Genomic DNA, 26623 nt, shown 5'->3' on the forward strand with positions numbered 1-26623 from the left:
AGTACTGCAGAAATCAGAAGTATAAAGTATGTATATACGCTGAAACACAAGATAATGAAGTCTTCGTATAGGCTAGCAATGAGTAGTGAATAGAATGCAGGTGGTGCCACCATTGTACAGAAACTGGATATTGGTATCATGAAATAATAAGCCAAAGAATCATGAAGAGAAAATGGAAGGCTGTGTCGTAGTAGAATAGCAGGTTATTGGAGATGCATTTGGAGGCTGTCAGCCTGAAGTCAACAACTGAGAAGTCGAGGTCAGCTATCTACGCTGAAGAGAAACATGTGTGGAGGATGAATGCTCTCACGTTAACATGCAAGAAAGAACACAAAGGATGCCAAGTCTTAATTCATTTAAAACATTTATAATCTTGCAGAATGAGCACAATCGTGGTCTGTTGTCACGTGAGTCAAGGCTGGAAATAGGGCTTGAACTTGGAGTTCCAGACACGATAGCGAGCGCCCTCACTCCCGTTGCATTCCCAGGACAAGAATACTCTGCAAGGCCAAGTACAAAGGGAATTGCATGGAAGAAGGCATGGGTGATTCTGCTAATTGAACCGAATGTTCCAGATATGGCAGAATCATGCCAAACCAATTGTATTAGTCCATATAACGAAGGACCTTATAGTTTGAGAAACCAATGAAACACTATATAACTGATTTATCTTAAATGACTCGTATGAAGTGGTAGGCATGGGTTGTCCACCTGATATCAGAAAGCCAATAACAATCCTAGATCATATATGATTGTATATCTAGATGTGTCCCTTAACCAATCCCAACCCTAGATAGGTTTTTCATTATTGCCACGTAGCATGACATCATTCTGACACATAAAGAAGTAAATAATTGTATTTCTTTGTGGAAATCACTGAGAATGAGCATACGTCTGTTGATGTTCATTGTAAACTCCCTGTTTTAGATAAATGCTAATACAACAGCAACTTGCCATCTTCTTGAGTTTGTCCCGTTATTTGGAATCAGAATTACTCTGGTGTAATCCCATCCAGTAATAGATGCATTTCCAAGGGCCTTAAACTCAGATTTCTAAAGGAGAATGTAATGTATCTATGCTACTGTTGTTAAATGCCAATTAACATATTAAGACGTGACTTAATGATGAAATGTCACATGACAATGGGCCTCATTACGAGGTAGGAGGTAGCCATGGTGCTAATAGCACCATGGCTACCCCCTTACCGCATTCCGGGTTCGGGTTCCCGAAATAGGGACTTACCAGGTTATTCCAACCTTGGAGGACCCGGTAAGTCCCCATTCCGGGAACCATTCCCCATTCCCATTCGAGCCCCCATAGGGCTAAATGGGAATGGGGATGGAGCTGATGACGGTACCACAATTTGCGGTACCGTTATTAGCTCAGAAGTCCCTTAACGGGTCCCTTCCATAACGCCTGGTAAAACCAGGCGTTAAGGAAGGGACCCGCTTAGGGACCTCGGAATAGGGTGGTAAGGGATTACCGGCACCGGTGTCCTTACCGGTGCCGGTAATCCCTTACCACCTACCTCGTAATGAGGCCCATTATCTTTTACGGGCGCAGGGATTGGGTGTTCTACTTCAGGAATAGATTTGATCACTGTAAAAGAACTTATATTAGCATTTGCAAAACATAAAGCATTGAGAGCAGTTCCTCTAGATTTTGAAGTATTTTGTATGGAGTAACTGTCCTGTTGACATGGTTCCCCAGACTAGTGGGTAAAATAGTGAGAATACCTAATTAATTTTAGTTCAGACCAGACATACCTATGGATAGTGAAGATGAGCAGATCATTCCTCTAGCGTTAGAAGCAGCAGTGGTCAGAGAGGAAAGGGTGGTTGTTCATGAGATAGATGATGAAGGAAGAGGATGGAGAGCAGTAATAGCTCTAGGGGAAGGATACAGATTGACAGATTTGACAGGCGAGGAATTATTCAGAGACGATTATTTAGACAATTAATTGATATTTTTCGTAAATCTTACCTATTGGATTAAAGTAGAGAACAGAGACATCCCACAGGGGATGGCATTAGTGAGACAGAAACCATCATACTTTCAGGAGGATTTAGAAAAGGTACCAAGCATTTTATGGACTAGTAGTCCTTATGACATAGGTCTACTGAAGGGGGTAGGATCTGTCAAAATTAAGCTGAATCCTGTAGCTATCCTGCCATGAGCCAAACAGTATCCCATGTCTAAAAAAGCTGATGAGGGCATATTTGAAACTATTTCTGCTTTAATGAAGCAAGGGATATTGGTACCGTCAGACTCTCCATGCAACACTGTGCGCAGTCTATAATGTGACTAAATCGGCCATGGGGAAAAAGATGGACGTCAGACTCGTATTAAACTTAATCGAGCCTCCTCAGAAACAGACAAAGGCTGCAGAGATGGGAGATGCTGGAAGAACAGCTTTGTGTGCAGGATGGAGAGGAGCCTCTTGGCTTGGGGTGAAGGAGGTTAATCATGGAATAATTGCCAGGCACAAAGGAAGTCAAGAGGATAAGCTATGGACATGACACATAGTTCTCTTAGATTACGCTAAGAAAAAACATCCACAAGGGCCAAGTTTGGGATACTTAAAAATGCAGAAAGCATATGTGAGATGGAGTGATCAAGTCTCCAGAGGCCAAGAAGAGAAATAGCACTTTTAGCACAATTAAATCAAACAGCAGTAAATAAGAGTTCAAAATTGACACATTTGTGGTCTTCTCACACATGACTCGGTGGGTGAAAACAAAGGGCAATCATTAAGCTCTGTATGAAGATAAGGGTGTACCCACACTCCCTCAAAGATCCCAGAGCAAGGAACAGGTTGCAAGGTCAACTACAAAGGAGAAACTTTGACTAAGGTCCTGACTGATGAAAGATGATGGACTAATTGGAGCAAGTGTGTAGTAGTTTGACATTGTTTTCTGCACCTCGGTTTCGTTTTGCTTACATGCTGCTAACAACTCGAAAATCAAAGTTTGTGAGAGAATTCCAACCAATCATATGAGTCCATGTAGCAACCTGCTATACAAAGTTGCACAGGCCATTCTGCTACTGTATTCTGTTATAACCAGTATTAAAAGTATTTAGAGGTAGTTTAAGGCGTGCCTACTAGATAAGGGACAACCAATGAAGCTATGAACACTTACATGTACTATAGGCACATATGTTTCCTTAACCAACCCCTCCCTTCAATAGGTTTTAAGTTTGCCATGTAGGATGGTGCCATAGCTGATGCATATTTAGGTATAAAGCCTTTTTGTAAATAAAATTGTGTGTGAGTGTGCAGACTACTGCTTGTGGTTCGCCAGATTGCCCTACTTTATTTTGAACTGACACTAAAATAGTGCTTTGCCACATTCTTTGGGTCAGTCCGGTTATTTGAGTCTATGGTCATTTATTAGGGTTATTGCATTCTACACATAATAAACACTTCAAGGTGCTATTGCACAGTAGCTTAATAATGGAGTGTAACATCTTGACCCCATAAAAATGTCAGCCATAAAACTAACCAGGCCCATGATACTATATGCTTAGGTGCATAACAATGGGTAAATCATCATTAGAGCATCCCAATTGTGGGCAAAATGAGGGTTCTGCTTGTAGAGAAGTGGTGATTAAGAAGTGTAGAATAGTTAGCCAAATTGGCATTTACTCATCTGTTAGCTGACAAGAAGGATGAGAACTAATTCTCCTCACACAATGCTGGGTTTACTTTGGAATTAATCTTGTGAAATGCGATAGTGCTCAAGCAAATGATAGGTGGGTAAAAGTCTGCCTGGCCCCAATAAAAGTAAATCATCACCAGGATGAGGTTGGAAAGGCATCTTGATGGTGACTGTGGGATGAATGACCTGTTTGTTAAAACAAAGAGCACTCTCTGGGAAGGAGTAGAGAAAGAATTGTAAACAGACAGAACCCTTATATCTACATCTAGAGTCTTTGCACCCTTACCGATTGTGACCAAATTAATTCTGCCTCTCAGGAGTGCAACAACGAGTAGTGGTTAAACCACCTACTGTGCCCTCACACTTCTAAGAACACAAGAGTGATCCAAATCATAAAGGCGAGAGAGGCACAGTCAAGAGATATTCCTCCTTCGCCTTTTGTGGTAAAGTGGGCTGAGGGCTATACTCTTAACATCCTTGTGGGCAGAACATAGGGTATACAAAGACAGAAATATGCAGTACTTCGTGTGGTGAAACAGGGGTGAAAAGCAATACAAACCCACAATGTTCTCATAAGAGGTAATATTCGTGTGGCAAAAAGAGATAAAGGGTGACCTAGCCAGTCTCTAGGGCCCAAATATGGATCGGGGCAGAGGGGGTCATTAGTAGTCAATATCTTTCCACTGTTCTTGGCAGTTCAACAGTTCAATAAGCTTATTTCTTTAGCCAAAGCAGGTATGTGCTAATCTGGTGTGGTGAGGCAGTGAACTGGTTAGATGGTGCAGCACAGTGGCTTGAAGATTGATGGAGAGCCAAAAGCAACTCTTTAGGGTCCTGGTGGTTCAAATGTGTCGCACAGGGTTCAAGACATGGTTCTAAGTGGTTCAGCAGTGGAAACACAGGTATCCTGGATGTCTTGGCTCTCAGGGAGCTGTAAGACACAATCCAGAGGCTCGGGACAAGGTTATTGCGCTCATTCTCCAAAACACAGGTAGGCTGGAAAACACCTGCAGAAGTCCTTCACCTCCAGTGAGATCCTGGGCACTGTGTATCTGGCAGAGAGGCAGTACTTGCTCCAGCAGCAGGTATCTGCCTTGGATTACCTGTCTTCACTTCAAAACTGGAGGATTTAGGAAGGGATTACTCCCAAAACAAGGTCCAGCAAATTAACTTAGAATTGATGAAGTCCAGAGATGAATCAACAAAGGAGTGGGGGACCCTCACTTTTATAGAATAAGTCCACATGTGATAAAAAAGCAAGCCTTCTGTAAGGGGTCCAATCCATGTCCTTGAGACAAGTGGTCTTTGTCTTCTGAGATCAAAGTGCTTTGTGCTAAAGGAAGTGGAAGGGACAGGAAGGAATGAGGGGTACAGAGATAAACAAGATGGTGACACCTTTCCCTAATTGTGCTGAGCTCCGTTCTCTACAATAACCCTGCCACTTTCTCAGAGCCATGGCATCAAAGGTCCTTTGCTATGCAATATCATGGGACCTTGAATGGCTCCCATTGCACACGTAAATCACTTTCAAGTCTTTCAGCATCATCTATAAGGCAGTCGCCCTCAAGTCACCCAGCTACCTTATGCAGAAACTCAGTATCTCCGGTGAACGGTGCACCAACAGAAGCGAGGACACGTGCAGACTTAAAATTTGCTGCTGCAAAAAGGAAAGGACCAGAAAGCAAGCCGTCCCTGCCTACGCCCCAAGACTATGAAACCTCCTTCCCGTCAACATCAGACTCAACCCCATGCTCCTAAAATTCAGAAAAGAACTCAAGACCCACCTCTTCAAGCAGTCTCTCCTCATCAACACCTAGGCCATCTCGTCACCCCCATGCCACCTGAATTGCTAGATGCTATCTGCCCGCTCCTTCCTGCCACCTTGTACAGCTGAATGCGCCCTCTGTGCCCCTCTCTATCATACCCCCGCTGTATATCGGTTCTCTGGTTACCTCTGAAAAGCACTCTGCTATATTTCTGTACTGTTGTATACCTCTGTAAAGCACTCTGTTGCTTTTCAAAGCTAGGTCAATGCTCAATAAATACCATAGCAATAATACAAATACAAACACAAATAATAATAATAATAATAATAATAATAATAATAATAATAATAATAATAGGGTTCGGCTAGTCCTTTTGGGATTGGAGTGCCCTTTAATTCCTGTTTCTCAGAACATCTCCTCTCGGGAGGCAGTGCTGATGAAGAGAAGTTTTACCAGACCTCACAAAGGATCAAAGAGGAGGCACAGACTTTCAATCTCTTACAATGCAGGCTGGTAGGGCCAATATGTCTGACCATAATGCACAAAATCCTTCCACAGCTGAGCTGGGCTCATAGTGTTTACATATGTATGAAATACATCAGATGCAGCTTCTTATAGTTATGTGAATTACTAGCAGCATACCCTAAACTCAGGCATAGCTTTCAGTTTTATAGTAGTAAATGGAAGTAAGACCTAACTTAGTGTACTTCCAACTTTACAGTATTCCCAGGTAACCCTCTAACTATAACATTTTACATGCCTTTTAAAAGAAATCCATGTTTCCCCCTTACACTGTTTCCCCAAAGATTCCACATATTCATGTTACTGTCTATTTTGTGTTTCTCTTTTCTATTTCTCAGCATTCAACCATGAAAGTCAACAAGGGAAAAATATGAGTCACTAAAATGGCAAAATATTAACTGAACCCACCTTCAGCACTAATCCATTTTTCGTGTAGGTTTGACCCTTCTACCTTCAGTAACAGACTCAGCCTATTCACAATGCCAAAGGATCGCTGCTGAAGATTTTGCACTTCATCCATCAGGAACAAAATGTAACTGCATGCCATGCTAAGAGTTCTCTCCGGCAGATTTAGTCCTTAATCCATCAAAAATAGAGTCAGCATGGTCACAGTACTAAGGGATCTCTCTTGCAGGTTTAAACCCTTGTCCCTACTAAGCATCCTCAGACTGTTCAGTATGCAATGGGGTCTCTGCTGCAGGTCTAGGCCTTCTTCTTCAGGGAGAGTGTTGGCCAACCCACAGCACTAACAGATCTCTGCCATGCTGTTACCCCTTTATCCATTAGGAATAGACTCAGATAATGTTGCATACCAGGAACTCTCTTTTGCAACTTAACACCATCTTCCAACATTAATTGACTTACAGCACTTACACACCCAGAAGATCTCTGTCTGATTGACCACTTCATCTACCAGGCACTGATCACACCAGCACACCAGGAGATCTCTAGATCTCTACTGCTCAACAATAAGGGTATTTATACTCGCCAGGCGACCCTTTTCTTAGATGAAAAAGATATATGTCAGTAGTTATTCCTAGATTGTTATGTCCTCTGCAAGCATCCTCTGAGTATTATATCTTCCAAGCCCCCAGATGTGAGATGTGATGTGACCATGCATGCGTTATGTAATTCTAATCATTCTCCCTGATCACAAAGCTAACATGTATTTTCTCTCTCTCTCTCTCTCTCTCTCTCTCTCTCTCTCTCTCTCTCTCTCTCTCTCTCTCTCTCTCTCTCTCTCGTTTTCTCTCTCCCTCTCCCTCTCCTTCTCCTTCTCCTTCTCCTTCTCTTTCTCCTTCTCTGAAAACCACTTAGTTCTCAGATGATTGGTGCATCAAAGAAGTTCCGAATCAAATCACATAGGAATGTCACACCTGTTGCAAACACTTACAATTGCCCATCCGGATAGCTGCTGGGGCTGAGTCTTATACTTCCAACCTCAAACTTGTTGAATGGAGCACTGGCAGGTTGAGGATTGAAAGTGAAAGATCCAGAGTTAGAGTGGTTTTTCTTCAGGGTGTAAAGATACTTCCACTGTCCGACCCAGGAAGTGGAATAAGGCTGCCCTGTTGAACAAAATAACAGGATTTCAGATATAGATTTATGTTAAGAAGGTAAACAAAGCATTGAAAATGCAAATATATGTAATGACGTTCACTTCTAGTGTTGGATGGTTAAGACATTGGTATGAAGCAAAACATAACCTTACAGGGAGAACATATTGTTAGGTTGGGGAGACTCAGGTTGATACATGCATAGAAAACATTTTGCCACCTGCACTGGGTCTGACTCAGGAGATTAAAACAAGTCACAACATATTATTCTCCAGAATTTGAGCTAATCAAGGGGTTGGCACATCAAGCCATGACTAAATATCACATAAAGGGGTAGGGCTTACTATCATTTCCCCAGGATTAATTGGTCAACTAAATGAATAAGTAAAGAGAGATGTCAGACGAAAAGTATGTCTGCTGTGTTACTAACTAAGTTATTTTCCATGAGTTAAGAACTGCCTAGTTATTGATGATACCTGATGAGAGACCTTTTTGGTACTTAAGACCTATTCTGAAGGTGGCGCATTCTTCCAAAGTTGGCAGGAACGCATCACTTTCGCAATACATGTGGCGGTTGCTAGGATGGGTTGGATACCAACCTAGCAACCACCACATGTGTTGTCTGCCACTTTAGACTGGTATTCTTGTGGCACTTCTGCAGTTTTATATGTGCTCTAAAGTCACGCACATATGCGGTACCATTTCGGTGACGTTATTCTGGAGGAGTGCCACAAGAAGCCTTGCTGCAGTGTTATGAAAGTGTTCATATACACCACACGGCTGTATATGAACACTTTCATATACACCAAATTAAGCAGCTTCAACGTTGCATGCTGCATCGTTGAAGCTGCATACTTTGGTGTATATGAAAGTGTTCATTTACACCACTGTTCTCGGCAGCAGTATTGTAAAATAACAAATATGTCATCATTTTACAAAAATTCTGCAGAGATTTCAGGAGTGAGCCCGTTAAGCCAAAACCAGGCGTAATGCTGAAGGTGCACTGTCGTGCATTACGAGGACACCGAGGCCCACTTGAGAATAGTGGTGGAGCCTGGGCATCCTGTTTTGGCGCAGTGAATCATGCTCTTTAGCATGTTCACTGCGCCAATTTAAGAATCTGGCCCAGAAATGGCAAGTGAACTTGAGTGGTTAGAGGAGAACTTCCCAAAATAAGAAATGAGCGACGATAACATCTCCAATGGTATACAATACATATTTTAATGTAAACAAATAATGTATTTTGTACACACCTTACTAAAATAATAATTTCTATATTTCTTACAGTACATAGTTTTCATGAAAAAACCACACCCAATTTAATAACACACAATCTCAAGAATCACAAACAGAAGTCCTATCATCCCAAACTGTAAATAATCAAATCATGAACTTGTCTAAAAAATTGGATGAATTGAGTAATGATTTTAAGTAACTTTTACAGTATGTCATAAATCATGTCATTAAACATTTTCCCTATCACTGTCCTTTTTGCACCTGTCCCCCATGTCCACAGCAATCATACCCATTAAATTCTGAACATTTTAATCAAAGATGCTTTCCCTTCTTCCGCTCATAATATTGTACACAAATTCCTAATTCTCCAATTTATATTTCCCATTCCGATACCCCATCCCTTTCTAGACTAAACATATTTTTTGTAATATACTTGTTTTGTCTATTGTTGTGTGATATTTCCTATTATTTTTTAAAACTCCCATTATGAGTTTGCGGACACTATGGGCCTCATTACGAGGTTGGAGGCAGCCATGGCGCTATTAGCGCCATGGTTGCCTCCAAACTCGTACCGACTCCGCCCTGGTGAATGGAGCAATTACCGGTCCATTCCAAGGTTGGCGGGACCGGTAATTCCCCATTCACCAGGGCGCTTCCCCACTCCCATTTGAGCCCCCATAGGGCTCAATGGAAATGGGGAAGGCGCTAATAACGGTTATTAGCTCCAGAGTCCCTTTGCGGGTCCCGTCCTTAACACCTGGAAAAACCAGGCGTTAAGGGAGGACCCGCAAAGGGAACTCGTAGTAGGGCAGTAAGGGATTACCGGCACTGATGCCCTTACAGGTGCCGGTAATCCCTTACCGCCCACCTCGTAATGAGGCCCTATGACTGTATGGGAAGTCTGCATTCAAAGTGGAGGTGCCCCCAGACAGGTGCACTGTCCAGACATGTCTGGTTTCACATGATGCACTTTTAATAAGTCCACAGACACTGTGCCTGTTCTATAGACACCAAGCGCATTTGCGCTGTGATTCCCACCCGGATGGTGTCCGCGAATATCTGTCATGGCTGCGGACAGCCGTGGACATCATCATGTGTCCGCACCCATGCGACGTGATGACGGTGGCTTTTCCAGCCAATCTAGGGTGTTTCAAGCAGATACTTTACCCTTGCACAGCTCCCAGACCCATTCTATGTAGATCTGGCAATTGTGTACAACTTATCAAGGCCTATCTTTGATTCTGTATTCCGCAGACAGTACGACTGTCCATGGACGGTTCCTCTGAAGGAACCCACCCATTACTTTTCCTCATTCTCAATCTGGCTATCCAGGAGAGAGCACCTGCATCACTGCTGTGAACATTCCTTTTGCAGAAGTTGTTCTTGGAGACCACGGCATCTCTTATTGCCATTGATTCTTCCCAGCCACCCCCACAACCACCATCATCATCTAGAGGGCCTGGACAGGGGAACAGTCATGGTGATAAGAAGAGGAGGCTCAAGAAGAAGAAGAGGACCAAGTGGAGGAAGGGCCTGTCGCCAGAACTCAGAGTGAGTCCTGGCTGTGTGGTAATTTTTCATGAATGTTGCAAATGTCCCAAAGGCTCTTGCAAGCAAGGTTCGATGCACCGAGTGCAAATTTGTACTCAGTCACAGGAAACCTGGCTTGTATTCCTACGTGACTACTTCTATGAGGCACCAAACCAAATTGACCCACGCGACTGCTCTGACAAAGGAGATACCTTTCTCACGTAAGAGCAGGTTGACTTCCTCCACCCCACCATCTTCATCTGCTCCTGTCACCGCAAAGGATATTCCTTTGGGGTAGAGGATCCCAGCTGCGAGTTCACAGGCCATACAGAATGCTGTTGATGCTTAACTTTCGAGGGTCACAGTGCTATGTATGTACTGTGAAGCACCAATCTGTAGGGGGGAGCAGTTCTGGAATGCTTTTGAGCCTGAGGTCAAGGAGCATGAGAAACACTGCCACCTACCTGATTAAGAACTGCCAACATCTTCCTCTCTCCACTGGTGCATTCATCCCTGTGGTTGTGCCCATTCCCTCCCTTCCCTCCCCTACCTTGCCTCTCCTGAAAAGAAAGACCCAAAGAAAATACACAATTGAAAAAACACCCAAAAAAGGTTCCTTAGGAGCCACCTTTCACAGTTAAAAATATAAGTGAGAAAAAAAGTCACATGCCCTTGTGCAGCCTGCGTAGTCGTCGGACAGCATGGTAGTCTGCTGACATCTAATAAATTCCAGGAGCGGGGTGGGACAATTGAAATAATTTTAATAGTTTTGCATTAAAAAAGGGTGGCTCGTAAAAGAACCTTTTTTGTGTTTTTGTCTTTTATATATATTTCTTTTTGGTTTTACAAACTGAACTAAGAAAACATTTCACTACATTTAATTATTTCTTCTCACTTTCACAAAAACTGCTTCAAAGCATTTTGAATGTTTTCCACAAAAATCTGATTACCCACATCAGTTAGATGCACTCCATCTCTCCCTGAGAAATGTTGGCCCTATCAAATATAATGTTGACATTATGAAACAATGTCACGCCAAAATCTCCAACAAAAGCACACACAGCTTTATTGATGCTGCGTCTCGCTTTTTCCATTTGCGAACCAAATGAACTCGAACGCATCTACATCTTTCTGTGGGCAATGTGTGAAATTCGTTTTTTTGAATTAGGGAATATTTCTTTCAACTTTCTCAATGTCTCCTTCATTGCAAACTGCAATGAAATTCCAGTCATGTTCCTCAAACTGTTCCCTCCACAATGAACAATAATAATGCCTGGATGTTTCAATTCAACCATATCTGCACAAAATGGGAGCAAGACCACTCACTTCATGCATTACAATCCATACCAGAAAACTTCTAATTCAGGGAATCCAAGATTTCTTGCTATCCCACAATGCTCAGCATACACTTTCAACCAATTAACCCAAGAGTCCCCCAAAATCAAACACTCTGTGTGCTGAAAGACATTGCCATGGCCATTTTCAATCCTCTCACAACTCCTACTAACAAAAGTCCTGCTAACCTCTCTTGCTGTACACCACACCCAGGAAACCTAATTAGCTGATCCGCTGATGTCCCTGTACACCGCAACTGTTTGCGGTCTCTGCAGTCCCCTTTCCATGTCAGGCAACCCCTTTCCAACACCGCGGCCACTGAAAGAGGTGGGTGGGAAAATGAAACACAATTTAAGTTATTTAATCTTTATTGGTGGCTCTGAAAAAAAAACTTTTTTTGTTTTGGGGGGTTTGTTAACAAGCACCTTGCTTTCCTTTTGTTTTGGATTGTATATACAGTAGTACTACATCTTCCTTTACAAATTTATTACAGGAACATTTTCAATGCATGCTTAACATTGTAAAGGCAAATTGCATTTCCGACATAAAAAAACACTGTCAGAACTTATATTGTCATTCTCAAAAGATGACATTCCTGCAACAAATAAAAAAGCAGATAAAGCTTTATTGACAAGCTACCTTGATTCTTCAATTTGTGAACTGAAAAAGTTAGTTGGACAGCTCCATATTTGCCTCTGATTTATTTCAGAAAAAATAATCTTAGCTGCAGGAAACAGTTGCACTAGGCTTTCAAAGAAATCCTTCAGGGCAACCCACAAAGACACTGGAGTCACAGACCCCAAACTGTCCCCTCCACAATGCACAATCACAATGTCTGGAAATTTAAAGTGAGCCATACTCTCAGAGAATGAAAACAAGCATGCCCAATTTCAGCAACAAACAGCATTCCAAAAAACCTACACATCTGTCAATCCAATATTTCTAAGGATGCCATGATTTTCAGCGTAAACCTTCAATGACTGAATTGAAGAGTCCCCCAGAATCCACACAATCTGCCTTCTCAAACACATATCCATAGCCATTGTCAGTGCTCTCACAACGCCTGCAAACAAAACTCCTGCTACCCTCTCTTCCTATATGCCACTCCCACCAAACCTGATTGGCTAATCCCCACAGTACTATTTCCATGGCAGGCATCCACAAAGGACACAGGTTTTGGCACGTGTCGCCCGTGGCTATCGCGTTGTCTGCGGACCTCATAGCACTGGGGCAGCCCTTCTACCCTTTCCACTTAGATGTTCTCAACATTCCCTCATTGGCTGCTTTCAAAGAGTCACACATCCATCCACCACTCACATCCAAAACCTCTACACCTAACCCTGTCATCTCACTTCAACACTTCAGGTGTGCACTTGAACTCTGAGTACATATCTTCTGTTAATGAAAGGCATCTGCATCAAAAACCACTGTGCAACTGTCCAATATTTCTATTTCCTGATTCAACAATATCTTCATCTAACAAAACATAGTACAGGTATGCTTATATTTTATTTTTAAATTTTCAACTCTTTCACAAATATAGCTATGTATAGAGGGTTCCTGCTGCTTAACCTGTAATAAGCAACCCAATAAGAATATTCTCTTTAGTAACCACTCTAGCAATGCCCTCATCTTCAAAGAGCCCTTTCCCTCAGACTTAGCGATCGCCCATGGACTAGCAACTCCGACAGTCTGACTGCAAAGCTTGCACTGTCCCCTAATAGCACCATCAACATCCACATATTATGCCACCACTCAGGCCTCCCATCAGACTTTCAGGGACAGCTCACTCACCTGCTCTAGGATTCACACAAAAAGTCATGAGCCCTACGCACTCCAAAAGCCGCACCCTTGATTGGGTCACAGACCACAATTGTCTCACCATCACCTCTAACACGGCTCAGCCTTGCACTGGCCACAATTGTATTCAATTCACTTTACTCCAAAACTCTCACCCCCGCACTCCCCCAGCACAAGTGAGAAGTTCTAAAAAACTCAATGAGGACAGCCTTCACCCTTATCTGAATATCCCAGCTCTAGCCCCCCCTTCTCCAATGATCCTAACACCTTAGCAGACATTTATAAAGACACTCTCACTAAAGCCATCAACTCCATAGCGCCACTTGAATGTAAAAAAGAAAAAAGTCACTGCACACTAATTCTTGGTTCAATGAAGAACTGCAATCCCTACGCTCCTGCAAAAGGGAGGCTCTCAAAAATTGGTGGGCTAACCCTAGAAACAATGCTTAGAACTGCTTTAATCTAATCTCCCACCAATTTAAAGATGCCATCACCAAAGCCAAATCTAACTCCATCAATGTTCGCATCTCAAATGCCAACTCACAATCCAAGGACATTCTCACCATCTTCAAAGAACTAATCTCTCCTCCTAATAACCGTGACGAGATCGTCAAAGTTGAAGCCTGATGTACCAGCATTCAATCTACCATGCTAAACAAAATTGATCTCCTACAAAAAAAATTCAGCAGCATAACAGATCCCTACCTCACCCTCCTGGGCCCAAGCAAATTGATCCCTCCCCAACCAACTCCTCCAAACCCTTTTTGTCTTTCAGAGACATTACTGAACCTGAAGTCATCAACTTCCTCAAAAACCTAAAACCCTCTATGTGCAAAGGGGATATCTGTCCACGTAAGCTTATTAAGGACTGTGCTGGCCCCCTTGTTCCGCTGCTGACAGCCTTCATTAATGATTCCTTCAGTACTGGTATCATCCCTGCAAGCCTTAAAGAAGCCTGGGTGCGTCACCTTCTAAAAAAGCCCACTCTAGACCCCTTACAGCCTAATAACTACCGCCCCATAACCACTGTGCCTTTCCGCCTCAAGATCTTTGACAAAGCTGCCCAGAGCCAGATCCAACACTTCCTTGAAGCCCACACTATTCTCGGGAAAAACAATCTGGCTTCCGCAAAGGGCACAGCACTGAAACAGCCTTGGTGGACTTAAAAAAACAAATTCCTCAAATCTTGGATAAAGGCAAGCCAGCCCTCCGGTTACTCCTAGACCTATCGGCTGCCTTCAATCTTGTGGATCACAAGACACTCACTTCACACCTCACCCATTCAGCTAACTTCTCCAAAGAAGCAGCTCTCTGGGTCTTCCTGGAAGGCAGGTCAATGAAGGTTTTCTCTAACATAGCAAGTGTTGCCCCCACTACTATCCACTGTGGAGTCCCTCAGGGATTATGCCCAGCACCCACTCTGTACAACTTGTTCACAAAGCCTCTCTTTGACAAGCTTGATGCACTTGGTATCACGTATACTAACTACGATGATGATACCCATGTACTCCTACCACTCACCGGCTTGTACAACAAAGACGCCGAAGCACATAATCTAATATACTCCACCATCCATGCTTGGATGGTGGCAATGCCCTTTGCCTCAATGGGGACAAGACAGAGATCATCATTATAGGTAAAAAAAAACTCACAAGCTTTACTCCAACTTCACCATTAACAAAACAATCATCCCAGTCTCCACTTCTGTAAAGACCCTAGGGGTTTACATAGGGCCTCATTACACGGACGGCGGTGGACCAAGGTGCTATTAGAACCTTGGTCCATGCCGGTAAAATACCGGCACCGCCTTGGTGGAAAGGGGAATTACCGCCCTATTGCAAGGTTGGTGGGGCGGTAATTCCCCCTTGTCCCATTTCCCTTCCCCATTCCCATTTTTGCCCCATAGGGCATAATGGGAATGGGGAAGGTGCTAATTACGGCACCGCAAATTGCGGTACCGTAATTAGCTCCCTGGTCCCTTTGCGGGTTGGTTTTTAATGTCTGCAAAAAGCAGGCGTTAAAGTCTCCAACCCGCAAAGGGACCTCGTAGTAAGGCAGTGAGGGTTAACGGTCACTGGTACCATTAACGGTGACCATTAACCCTTACCGCCGTCCATGTAATGAGGCCCATAGACTCCACGCTATCCATGACAAGACATGTCAGCGCCATCACCTCTGCCTCAGCACACACCACAAAGCTCATGAACGCAATTAAACCCTACCTATCTAAGCCTAACTGCCTCTCTATAGCCAGAGCAACTATTGGCGCCAAATTAGACTATTGCAATGCCCTCCTACCAGGTATATCTGCAAAAAATCTAAACAGACTCCAAATCACTCAGAACAATGTGTTAAGAGCAGCATTAAGCATTCCCAAAAGGGAGCACATCTCCCACTCCAGGCAGCTCACTGGCTCTCAGTTAAAGAACGCATCATTTTCAAAATCCTCACCGTCACCCATAAATGCCTTACCCTCACAGCCCCACATTACCTATCAGAAACGATAACAAAATCCACTTCTACATGACCCACCTGAGTGCGCTATGCTAACAAATTGTACTCTCCTCATATCAACAGGGCCAAAGCAGGCGGGTTAGGTTTCTAACACTTAGACGCAAAGTTTTGGAACGGGTTCCACACAGATATCAGAACAGAAAACTCCATTTTGACCATCCAAAAAAAAACTCAAAACCTCTCTCTTCAACTAACCCACTGCATGCTTTGCTCCCTTTCATGTCTGTACTGAAAAATGCAAATGTCATCCTTCTCTGTAACTAAGAATGCTGTCTGTAACAAGCGCCACAATGCCCTCGGGCTGTTGCGTGCTCTACAAATGCAAATAAATAAATAAATAAAGTGCAGCTTTCATCACCTGATTACATGAAGCACCAAACAATTGCAATGCTCTGAACTTCAAATGTTTCTATTTACAGTCATTGTGATGAAAGTAAAAAAAATAATATGTGCAAGTACAGCAGAACTGTGTCACTGTTTCATAAAATAAAGGAAAAACCGATAAATAGATCTTTAGACCATTTTTAAGTGGCACTTAGTGTCTTCCAGTTTAATATGGTGGCAGCACATGCATTCATCCCAACATAACCCACTCCAATTTATAAGTGCTTATTAGGTCTTTATTTTTTCCTTTGCATTCTGTCACTTCCAATTAACTTCACCCATTATAAAACTAAACTACAAGTCCCAGAATGCACAGAGAAAAAACACAATTTAACATCAAGTTTCAAAACTGTGACATGTGTATCACATATACATAGACAAAGTTGTGCTTTTCAAAATATTTTTTGGGGAAGCATTTTGAAGAAAGTTCAAAAATGCATATTTACATTTACAGCAGCACTGTGTCACTTTTTCCTAGAAGAAAGTAAAAGCAGATCAAATAGATTTGTACACCATTATTGACAGTACATGTATAGTTCCTAAAATAAACCATTCCATTCTTCAGCTGCTTATGCAGTCATACTTTTTTCTCCTACATTCTGTCACTTGTACTCCAACTTTCACAATGTTAAAAGTCGAACTACAAGTCCCAGAATGCAAACAAAAAATCTAGTACTACATAAACACCTACAGATTAGAATGCATTGTGTTGGAAAGTATGCATATGCTCCTAACAAATTATACTTCCACACACCAAATGCCATTTAAAATTGTACTACAATCTTTTCCATTAACTTTTCTTCTCTTTTACAAAACGTTACAAAGCTTCTACAAATGCACATATACATTTCTTAACTTTCATGAAAATGCTCCTAAAAGCAAACATGTTTAACCGACCACCAATTTTATTAACTGTTTTTCCCCACCATTCCTCCTAACATCACCCTTGCTTACTAAAAGTACTTCACCATTACCACATATCACCACTTACTTTGTTTTACAATTACAGGAAAGAAGCACGTTACCCAAGACAACAAATGAAAAACGAATACCCTTTGCATCCAACAAAGTAAGTGCATTAATGTACCATGTATATCCATATAATTACAGCAGCACAGTTCCACTATATATTACCCCAGACTACTCTTTCACAAACTGGGAGCAGCGCCCCACTCCAAAGAGCAGGCAGAAATTCTGGCAACACAGCACCTGCAAAACTCTTCAGATCATGCACAGGGGACTGGTCAAGGGAGATGTGCGCCGCCCAGGATGCATGGCTGGGACATCCCCGGAGAGTCTGGGATCGCGTCAGGGTCACCAGTTTGTAAAGAGGAAGGCAACCCAAAACCTGAATGGTAAAAATAATCAAACGGCCAAATAACCACTGCACCTCTTTTGCAAAGGAAAACAAGGTTTATTACATGCAAAAAGGTTTCAGACGGTCTGGTAGAACCGAACTGACATGGAGCTCATCACTTCCCAAGAAGTTACAGGTTATAGAGCGGAAAATTGCAAAATATGAATACACAGGTTACAATGTTATCCCACCACCCTCATTGGCTACCACCTACAGAACATGCTAATATCCCCTATAGTCCGCGGACCGATTGGCCACACCTTATCTAAACCCATTCCCCGAGATATATGGCCCAATACATTATTACTATTGAATCCAGGTACGGGAGTTGTTGTTTGAACATTTTGACACATCAACAATTCAAGACCGCAATGTGATGTGCACCCCTCCGATCCAGACACGTTCAAAGTAAACAGATGATGTCAATTCTGCGTTAAGTGTTTTTTAAGGGACCCCTTTTTATTTAAAACAATGCACACCACCTGTATAACCATTAAAAGCTCTAACTACCCCCTGGTGTGATCTCCCAATTAGGGCTCTGCCCCATCAGCCCACCCTCCTTGAGAGGGGTCAAAGGTAGTCCCTTGCGATGGAACTTCCAGACCGGACTCCTGCTCCTTACCTGGCACTACCCACTATGGAGAAGGGACAGGAGATGGCCCCAGAGGGTGGCTTCATCCACCAGGTGACTTTTGGGTAGGCTGCCACTTCCCTTCCTTATCTCTACTTAACCATGCCTCTGTAACCGAAAGTCCATAGCTATCCAAATATCACAAAGATGCAGCGGCTCAGGTCTTTCATTTACTGCCCCGCCTACTGAGGGTGTTGCAGACTTCAGCCTCCACACTCCACTTCATCTACCTCTGGTATACATGCCCAGAGGGTTTATCTTCTAGGCTCACCCCATCTGGCCTCGGGAGAGGCGGCATCAGAGAGCATGGTCATGCCTCCTAGTCGAGTCCACACCACACATGCGGTCCGGTCTGGGCAGACCTAATCTTCTGCCCAGCCACCCACACAGGCGCCCAGGATCTTTGATCCACCCTCTCGGTCTGGCCCCCGGGTGGGGGGGTGTCAGCTCACCAGGCCCAAGGGTCCATGTTGATGCATGGCAGCCCCTGGCATGTGTGGTCCGATTATGGAGGAGTGTTTAACCCTATGGGCTGCTCGAGGCCATAGCCCCCCCCCACCCAAGGGAGTTGTTAGTCTCGGCCTCCTGCTTCTCCCTCTCCTTCAACCGTTATCCCAATGGCTACATTTTAGAACGTCCTTGCCCCTCATCATTCTCTCCCCCTGGCCAACCAACTCCTGAGCAGTCCGCCACTCACCTGAGTTTCCGGATCACCCTTGGTGTGCCACTCTAGGTAAAGGACTTGATCAGGAAAGGCAATAGGTATAATTATTCACCAAACTCGTAGGAAGAAGCACTATGTCTGAATAAATATACAACTCAAAGCCAGGTCGACAAAGGCATGCTGGTGTACTTCTTTTTAGTTCTTGCTTGGCATTCATACAGATCTTGCCTTACAACCCCAGTACACCAGCAGTTTTCTATTTTTTTTATATAAAAAGGGGTACACCATTTCACACTATGACACACTATGATTATTCCTAAGCAACTGCATTAATAACTAAAAGGAGTCCATTAAACATATATAAAATGTGCTTATAAAGTTCACTTTATGTTACCAATAAACATGTACCAAATCGACTAGGGCTGCCTCAAGGTCCAAATTGCTGCAACAGGTTTTATACGATGCTCCTGGGTCCTGCATGTAGCATCTGTGTGGGGGTCCCTGGCAGGGAGTCCTGGCAAGGCCATGTATGTCATAAGTGGCCCAGCATGATATGATATGATGTGTTATTTATAACGCGCTTAATACCGGAACCGGGGATCGAACCTGCGTTGCTCCTTGTCGTCTTGCTTCCAAGGCAAGCGTGTTGCCCCTAAGTTATCCTCCCGAGACGAATTGTAGCAATAGTGGGGGCCCCAGGAAAGGCTTTAAACCCGTGCCACATCTGCCTGCAGTGGCCTGGGGACCCAATTCGGGCCCACCTTGGTAGGGCGTAGACCAAGCAATCATCACGCGGGGCTCTCCTCTAGCAGCAGGGTGCAGTATGAAAAGGTCCCGGGCCATGGTGGTGGATCAAATGTGGTTCCCCCCCTGGCAACAGAGCACTTCATATGGAGCTGATCCTGACAGCATCAATCTGGTCTTAAGGGCGCTGAGCAGAGCGCCGTGCTCGACCCTCCAGAGTGAGGGTCGGGCAAACTCCAACTGTCTCCAATGGCACTCTGCTCATGCACTTCAGAACTCCTCATCTGTTTCTATTTGAAGTGTCTTTCATGTCGCACACATGCAGGCGGACGCTTCCATTCATTTTCTTCACAGGGGGTTACAAACGCAAGTTCTCAATGACCTCAGATACCTAGTACAGCAGCATGGCTGTCATAAATCTTTCCAGGTTTATAATGTGAATGGTTTCATGGTATTCAGAAACCATAGCACCGAACACTGAGGGCACACCTGTAGAAAGGGAAAAGGGAGAAGGTCTGAGCAGATCTAACCGGACTCATCCTGAATAACCTGACTTCTGGCCAGATTGAAACATTGCAACATTTCGCTGATGTCTTTGTTGATTGGTCCAGTCAGGCTCGCAACAGTATTGAATCTGCTCCAGGCAAATCAGGGCACTTAGGAGCCTATCAGCATGCCTAGTTCCTTCAGAAGACTGTATGAGGTGAAGAAGATGCTCACAAAGGCACTTGCCATGCCCAATTGTTCTGCTTCCTTAGCTGGATGGCATTTGGCAATTTGAAATAGATTTCAGGAAAATAAAGGAGATCTCTCGCTTGAAACATACCGTGTGTCCAGAAAGGATGAGATGATCAAGAGGATTGGACAGCAAAAAACATACCCCCGCTCGACTTAACTAAATGATACTGGTAGATTCCTTTGACCCAGTTCCATCGGGAGAATATGGCATTTGTCACACCTTTCAGCGACTTCCATTTCACTGTCCTACCCTTTGGGTTGCATATATCCCCCATGACCTCCCAACAAGTAATGGATGCCTTTCTTTAACCTCACCAGCCTTTAGCAGAGGTCAACCTAGATGTCATAGTGGTATACAGTCAAAGTAGAGACAACCATATGAGTCATCTCTATCTGGCTGATCAAAGACTCAGGATGGCAGGACTTAAGCCAATCTAGCAAAATGCCACCTGGCTCTGCTCTCCATCAAGTACCTGTGGTTTCGAGTCAGAAAGGGGACGTTCAAAGGCAAGAGGGCAAAGGTGTGTTATTCCAAAACAACCAGATACCCCAGAAGAAGAAAGAATAGCAGGCTTCCCTCTGTCTGGTTGGGTACTGCCGTTAATTAATTCCAAACGTTTAAACTCTTGTGGGACGCCTGAGGGAGCCGGAGCAACACATGATCCAAATGTAATCATATCCAATAGTATGGAAGTACAGCGAAGGATGTTAAGCTGTTAAAGTACTCCCTCTGCCATCACCCCTCTTAATACTGCCCAAAATGTATGATCCATTCATCCTGCAAACTGATGCCCCTGAAAAGGGTTTAGGGTGTGAAGACTCAAGTCAGAAACAGGGCAGAGAAGTACATTCTCTTAATCTAATAGATGTTCCAACCTTGAAAGCGCAACTATGCCACTACTGAACTTGCGTGACTTGCTACTAGGTGGGTCATCGATGCCCTCATGCACGGACGTCATGTGTGGTAGTCATGAGTAGCAGCTGCAACATATGGCTCAACCAGGTGTACCCCTGGCACTGCCCCCGAGATCCCGGGTTGAGAAGCTGAAGAGGCAGTGTCAGGGCTGTGTTTAGAGCTCTACAGCTGTGTTTCCTTTGCATATCTGCCTGGCTGTCACAATGCCTCTTTTTGTATCTTCACCAATGTTAGTTTTTTTTTTACTAATGAAGAACTACACAAACTGTACCATGAGCATGTCCAATCCCACAAAGTAACAGGACACAAAAATGCTTCACAAAAATGGTTGTGTCCGTCAAAGATTCAAAGGAACTTTTAAAATAGATACTTTTTTCAGCAGTGCATAAAACACAAGCAAAGCCACAGAGTCTTGGCGACATAGACCATAGTGCTGCGTTCTGTGTAAAGGAAGTACACCAAATAGAAATACGGTGTGAGACAATCGTTAAAACTCAACAGATGGTGTTACTCTAAATCACAAAGTGGGGTATGCAGAAAACAAAGCCACACCACCTCTTAAATGTCTCTGGTGGTGCATTTTCATTTCATTTCTTTTTTATGTGAAACTGATACTGTATTTGAAATTACTTTCCCTTTTTATTATCCTGGGGTACTGTAGGGGAGGACTGGTCCAGGAGACCCCTCTCTCGCCTGCGTTTCTTCCCCAGGTGAGGGCTATGGCCCATTGGGCGTTCCCTCATGCCACCCGGGCCCAGGTGGTGGAGGGCTCACCCACTGGAGACATTGCCCACACGTATCGAATGCCCACATGTATTGATTACAACACAAATTTAGCTAGGCCCAGAAACCATTCTTTGCCTGGTAAAGATGGTGTGAGCTCAGCGCACTGTAGCACGGCCCCCACCCTTGGAGAACATCCCTGTTGCCGCAGCACCCTGGCAGATCCGCTGCAAGCACGTTCCCACGAACAAGACGGACATGAGCTAGCGCAATACGCTAACATTGTAGCAGTTCACCTCCCGCAGTGTACCATCACTATCAGCCTGACCCGGCCAGCAGGCCTGAACAATGGGAAGAACAGTAAAATGGTCCTCTGATGGCAGACAGTCTTTATATATATGTATATATTAGTGTCAAGACCTCTTGCCTTACTTCTTTCTTCCACAAAATACAAATGCCTGTAGAATGTATTAGAATGAGAGAGTATGCTCCCATGATATAAGCTACGGCGAGCTCGCACCATTACAGGTGGATGCCAATGATAAAGGAACGCTCCAGGGTTCTGTTTGTTGCGTGTATCACTAGGTAGCCTACCTTACATGGTTTCGCGCCATAACTAAAGCTAATGCTGCTAAGAGTACACGAGAAAGCGGATGCAACTATACTATGAACTAATGTAAAGAATGTGCGAGAGTGCACTTATCATGTGTGAATGTCTGAGCCCCTCATATGCCACCCCCGTCACGTACAGCGGCGGGTCGTTTTCTATGTACTCCACTGATCTAACCACTACCTCATTTACTACGAATGTATATGCATGTAACTAAAACACTGTAGCTGCTAGAATATGATGTACAAAAATGGTGCTCGGACTGGGTATAATCGAAACGCACCCAGCAAAGGTTAAATGCATGTTTTGAAGTGACTTTAAATAAGTATTATAGAAAGTATTCAAATGTTTGCAATGTCTTTTCCTATATTCGGCAACACACGAGGGAGATACCTTTGTGAAAGCGTACAAGGTCTCGATGTATCCCCCTCCCTCCCTCAGAAGGCTGCCAAGACATGAGAACAGAGCCCCGCTCTGCATTATCACGCCTCCCCCGCCCCGACTGGAGCCGCTTCAAAGACTTGTAGCCCCACTGCAGCACCCAAGGCCGCGGCCAGCCACCTGCATTATTTACAGCACAGCAGTAAACCTTAGTTTAAACACAAGCACCCCTTCGTAAACCCCACAACCCACCGGACTGTCTCAGACTTATGGCCCTGTGCAATCAGGACACCCAACACTTTGAAAACCACAGCGAAACATCCATAACCACTTCTAACAAGACAGAATGACTTGTACCACCCACCCCAGTCCCCGAAGCTTAGCCCCTCGACCTACGGTCCCGGTCAACAGATCACGAGTAACGAGGCCTCGATATATTATCTCCAGACCCCTCACAAGGTGCATTCCTCCTGTGTTGCATTAACCTATTGAAAGATTTACTAAAGAGAATAGAACTGTAAATGACTGAATGACTGCGGTGTGCATGGCTGAGGGCAAGTAAGTCAGGAAAGGCATTCGTCTCTGCCACAAGCCGCCTTGGCACACCAACACCGCCCGGATGAACTCAAGCCGACCTGCCAGGCCCAGCCCAACCCACGAGGGTGACCAGTGATGTCCTCCAGCCAAGACCAACCACACCGCAGCAGCACCTATAGTTAGTCGTCGCCACCCAATCCCAATGAACTTGTGCCCCCTATAGTATGTAGGTTTTGATGACGTTTTTTGTAGATATATACGCCTGTCTTTGCTATTGTCAGACAGAGCGCTCTCGGAGTTTGCAGAGTTCTTTGCATGCCCAATTCTGATTGATAAACTCCCATTTACGCTCACCCGCACTCTGTCTTGGCCTTATTCCCATTTCGGGAGAGTCCTTCATTGTCTCTCATTGCGGGGAGGATCGTGCTGTTTGGGGACGCTTGCTTTCAGTGGTGACCCCGATAGCGTGATTTTTATTTCTTCCTAAACTCCTTATAAACGTCCCCGTTTGGCACGAGAATCTCCGGTCGAAAAGGGATACGCACGGTGAGCCGGCTCCGGGAGGCTGCCCGCCAACGGCGACCGGTACACTAAGAAGTGCGCACTCAATAGAGAGGGGGTACGGGATCCCGGTTGAAAAATCCCCTTTGAGTACCGCTCGCCGGAGCCGGGGCTGACTGTTGAGCTGACGGCGACACTGCCTGGACGGACCAAGTTTCGGAGAGTATCGGTTCAAGACGGGCACGTGAGTACTGAGTGCGAGCGATCTTAAGGGGAGCGGGGAGTGAAGTGTAGGACAGGGAACGAAGAGGGGGTACGCAGATCTACTAAAGATCATCTTAAATTTTCCTTGCTTTTTCTTTGCATATGGCCATTAGGATTAAGAGGTGAATAAGAGATAAAAGTGATGGGAACCTAGCTCCGAAAGGGGGTGGAAGGCGGCGCCGCATAGTGCTATCTTGACTAGTACTGGGAATATATGAAGAAGTGGAGTATAAAATAAAAGTGTTCAGCAAAAGGGGACACTGAGAGTACATTAGTGACCGCTATTACTTTTTTCCTTTTCTTAAGGGTAGGGGGGGAGAATAAAGAACTGTGATTAGCACAGACTTGGGGAGACAGTAAGAGAAACAGAGTCCTATTAGAAGGAGGGGAAAACGGGTTAATATCTATATATATATATATGGGCATCTAGATATTCAAATAAGGCGATTAGGGACAGCCGGCTAGGGAGGAAAGGGAGGGCAGCTTGAATGGTGAATGGTGCCAAGAGGTGTGTGCACCTCGTATGTGCTAGAAGAGATTTTGACGTTGTGAATGTGTGAGCGATTATAAGTGCATAATAGTTAAGTGGTCATGATAAGTGTGGTCGGATAAAAGTTTTTTCTCTCTTCAGATAACGCCAATATAGTGGAGTGAGTGAGTACCTTTTTGATTTCCAGTCTGATATTGTCAAACCAAAGAATGGGTGGCTCTTGTATGTGCCCCTCAAAAAGAACATAACAGAAATTGTGTACGGCCTGTTTTGTATTGTGCAGTCAGGGAGGGGGAGAGCCCAAAGGGACTCAACATTGAATGTGAAGTAAAATATAAAGAATAATATTGATACTACATTCACATTGTAGTTGCAAACACACTAGGCACATCAGCACTAGGAGGGCACAGAGATGGGGGCTGAAACACCCTTATCACATATTTGTAAGAATCTCCCGGGATACGTGGAGCGGATTAAAAAATATCACGACCAATGGGTGACCGAGCTAAAGGGGGAGGGGTTACCTCAGATTTGGCCCGAGGGAGGGTCGTTTGATAAAAGTGTCCTGGATACAGTGGCCACATGCATTTATCTAAAATACAAAGGAAAGCAGCTGCAAAATAGGAGGGAAATATTAGATCTCTGGAGGTTATTTGAAGAGATACCACCGCCTAAGACACCAGCACTAAATCCTGATCTCCCGTCCACCACAGACAATCCACTGCTAATACAAAAAGATGTCAAAGAAGGCTCAAGTGTAGCGCCACCAGTAGAGGTAATAAGTTTGTACCCGATAATAAAGAAGCCTGTGCCCGCAGAGGGGTACAGTGATCCCACTTACATACCTCCCCCGAGAGATACCACACCCCTCCGGCCCACGGCACCTCCGCCATACGAAAGCACGAGGGAGCGAGCCCAAGCAGGCGCACAAAGGGTAGATATAGAGAAACTCACAGATGATTTAGAATCAAGACTGACGATAGCAAAGGATGAGCTCTCGAGGATAAAAGACATATGCGAACGAACGGCACTAGATGCAACTAGATCAGGACGTACGTCCAGAGCGCTAGGTGAAAATAGAAAGCCCGAAGAGGGGTGGAAAAAGGGCGAGATTTTGTTCAGAATTGAGGAAGAACCAACGCGAATAATAGAAGTAGGGCCCGGAGAGGGAGATGCTGCAAGCGAAGAAAGGCGGGGGGGAATTAGAGAAGAGTTGCTGTGTGATATAAGAGACGAGGTAGAAGAAAGCGACAGGTTGATTATGGCGATAGGAGGGGGAAGCGAGGGGGAGGAAGGTACGTGTTCACTGAGAACTCTGGATGATGAATGGACGGGGCGACTAAGGAACAGAGTGGGAAAAATGGCATCACTGGGGACATCAACGGCTCAAACGGGTCCGGACGAAACGACAAAAGGAAGGCTACAGCTCCCGTTGATACACAGGGGAGGAGGGAGACCTAACTATATCCCATGGGCACAGATGGATAAAGCTAATTTATTAAAGCTATTGCCCCCGTTGTCAGGAGGGGCAAGTAAGTGGATATATGCCTTTGAGAAACATACTGCCGGGGTACCCCTAGCCATAGGAGATGTAAAAAGTCTACTAGTATCAGCAGTAGGTGACCAGGCTGAAAGGGTATGGGTTAAGGCCGGTTTCCCGGGAGTAACGTTAGACTGTGACCGCCATGATGGGGCATCCTTTAACACGGTGCGTGCCAGGGTGTGGGATGCCTTACGCGAAACATTCCCAGACACACCGGACTTG

At 44.4% G+C, this 26623-nt stretch overlaps 1 protein-coding gene across 2 annotated transcripts in view; it reads right to left on the reverse strand.

Moving 5' to 3' along the window:
• Positions 1-26623, reverse strand: part of LOC138492163 (uncharacterized) — a 1449912-nt gene that overhangs the window by 678795 nt on the left and 744494 nt on the right. For both annotated transcript variants that reach the window (XM_069619172.1, XM_069619173.1), the window contains exon 17: positions 7341-7515. In XM_069619172.1, coding sequence (XP_069475273.1) covers positions 7341-7515 — 175 coding nt within the window. The remainder of the gene's footprint in view (positions 1-7340; positions 7516-26623) is intronic.

This window comes from Ambystoma mexicanum, chromosome 10 (genome assembly GCF_040938575.1).
Source record: "Ambystoma mexicanum isolate Mex_15411 chromosome 10, UKY_AmexF1_1, whole genome shotgun sequence".
Taxonomy (NCBI): Eukaryota; Metazoa; Chordata; class Amphibia; order Caudata; family Ambystomatidae; genus Ambystoma; species Ambystoma mexicanum.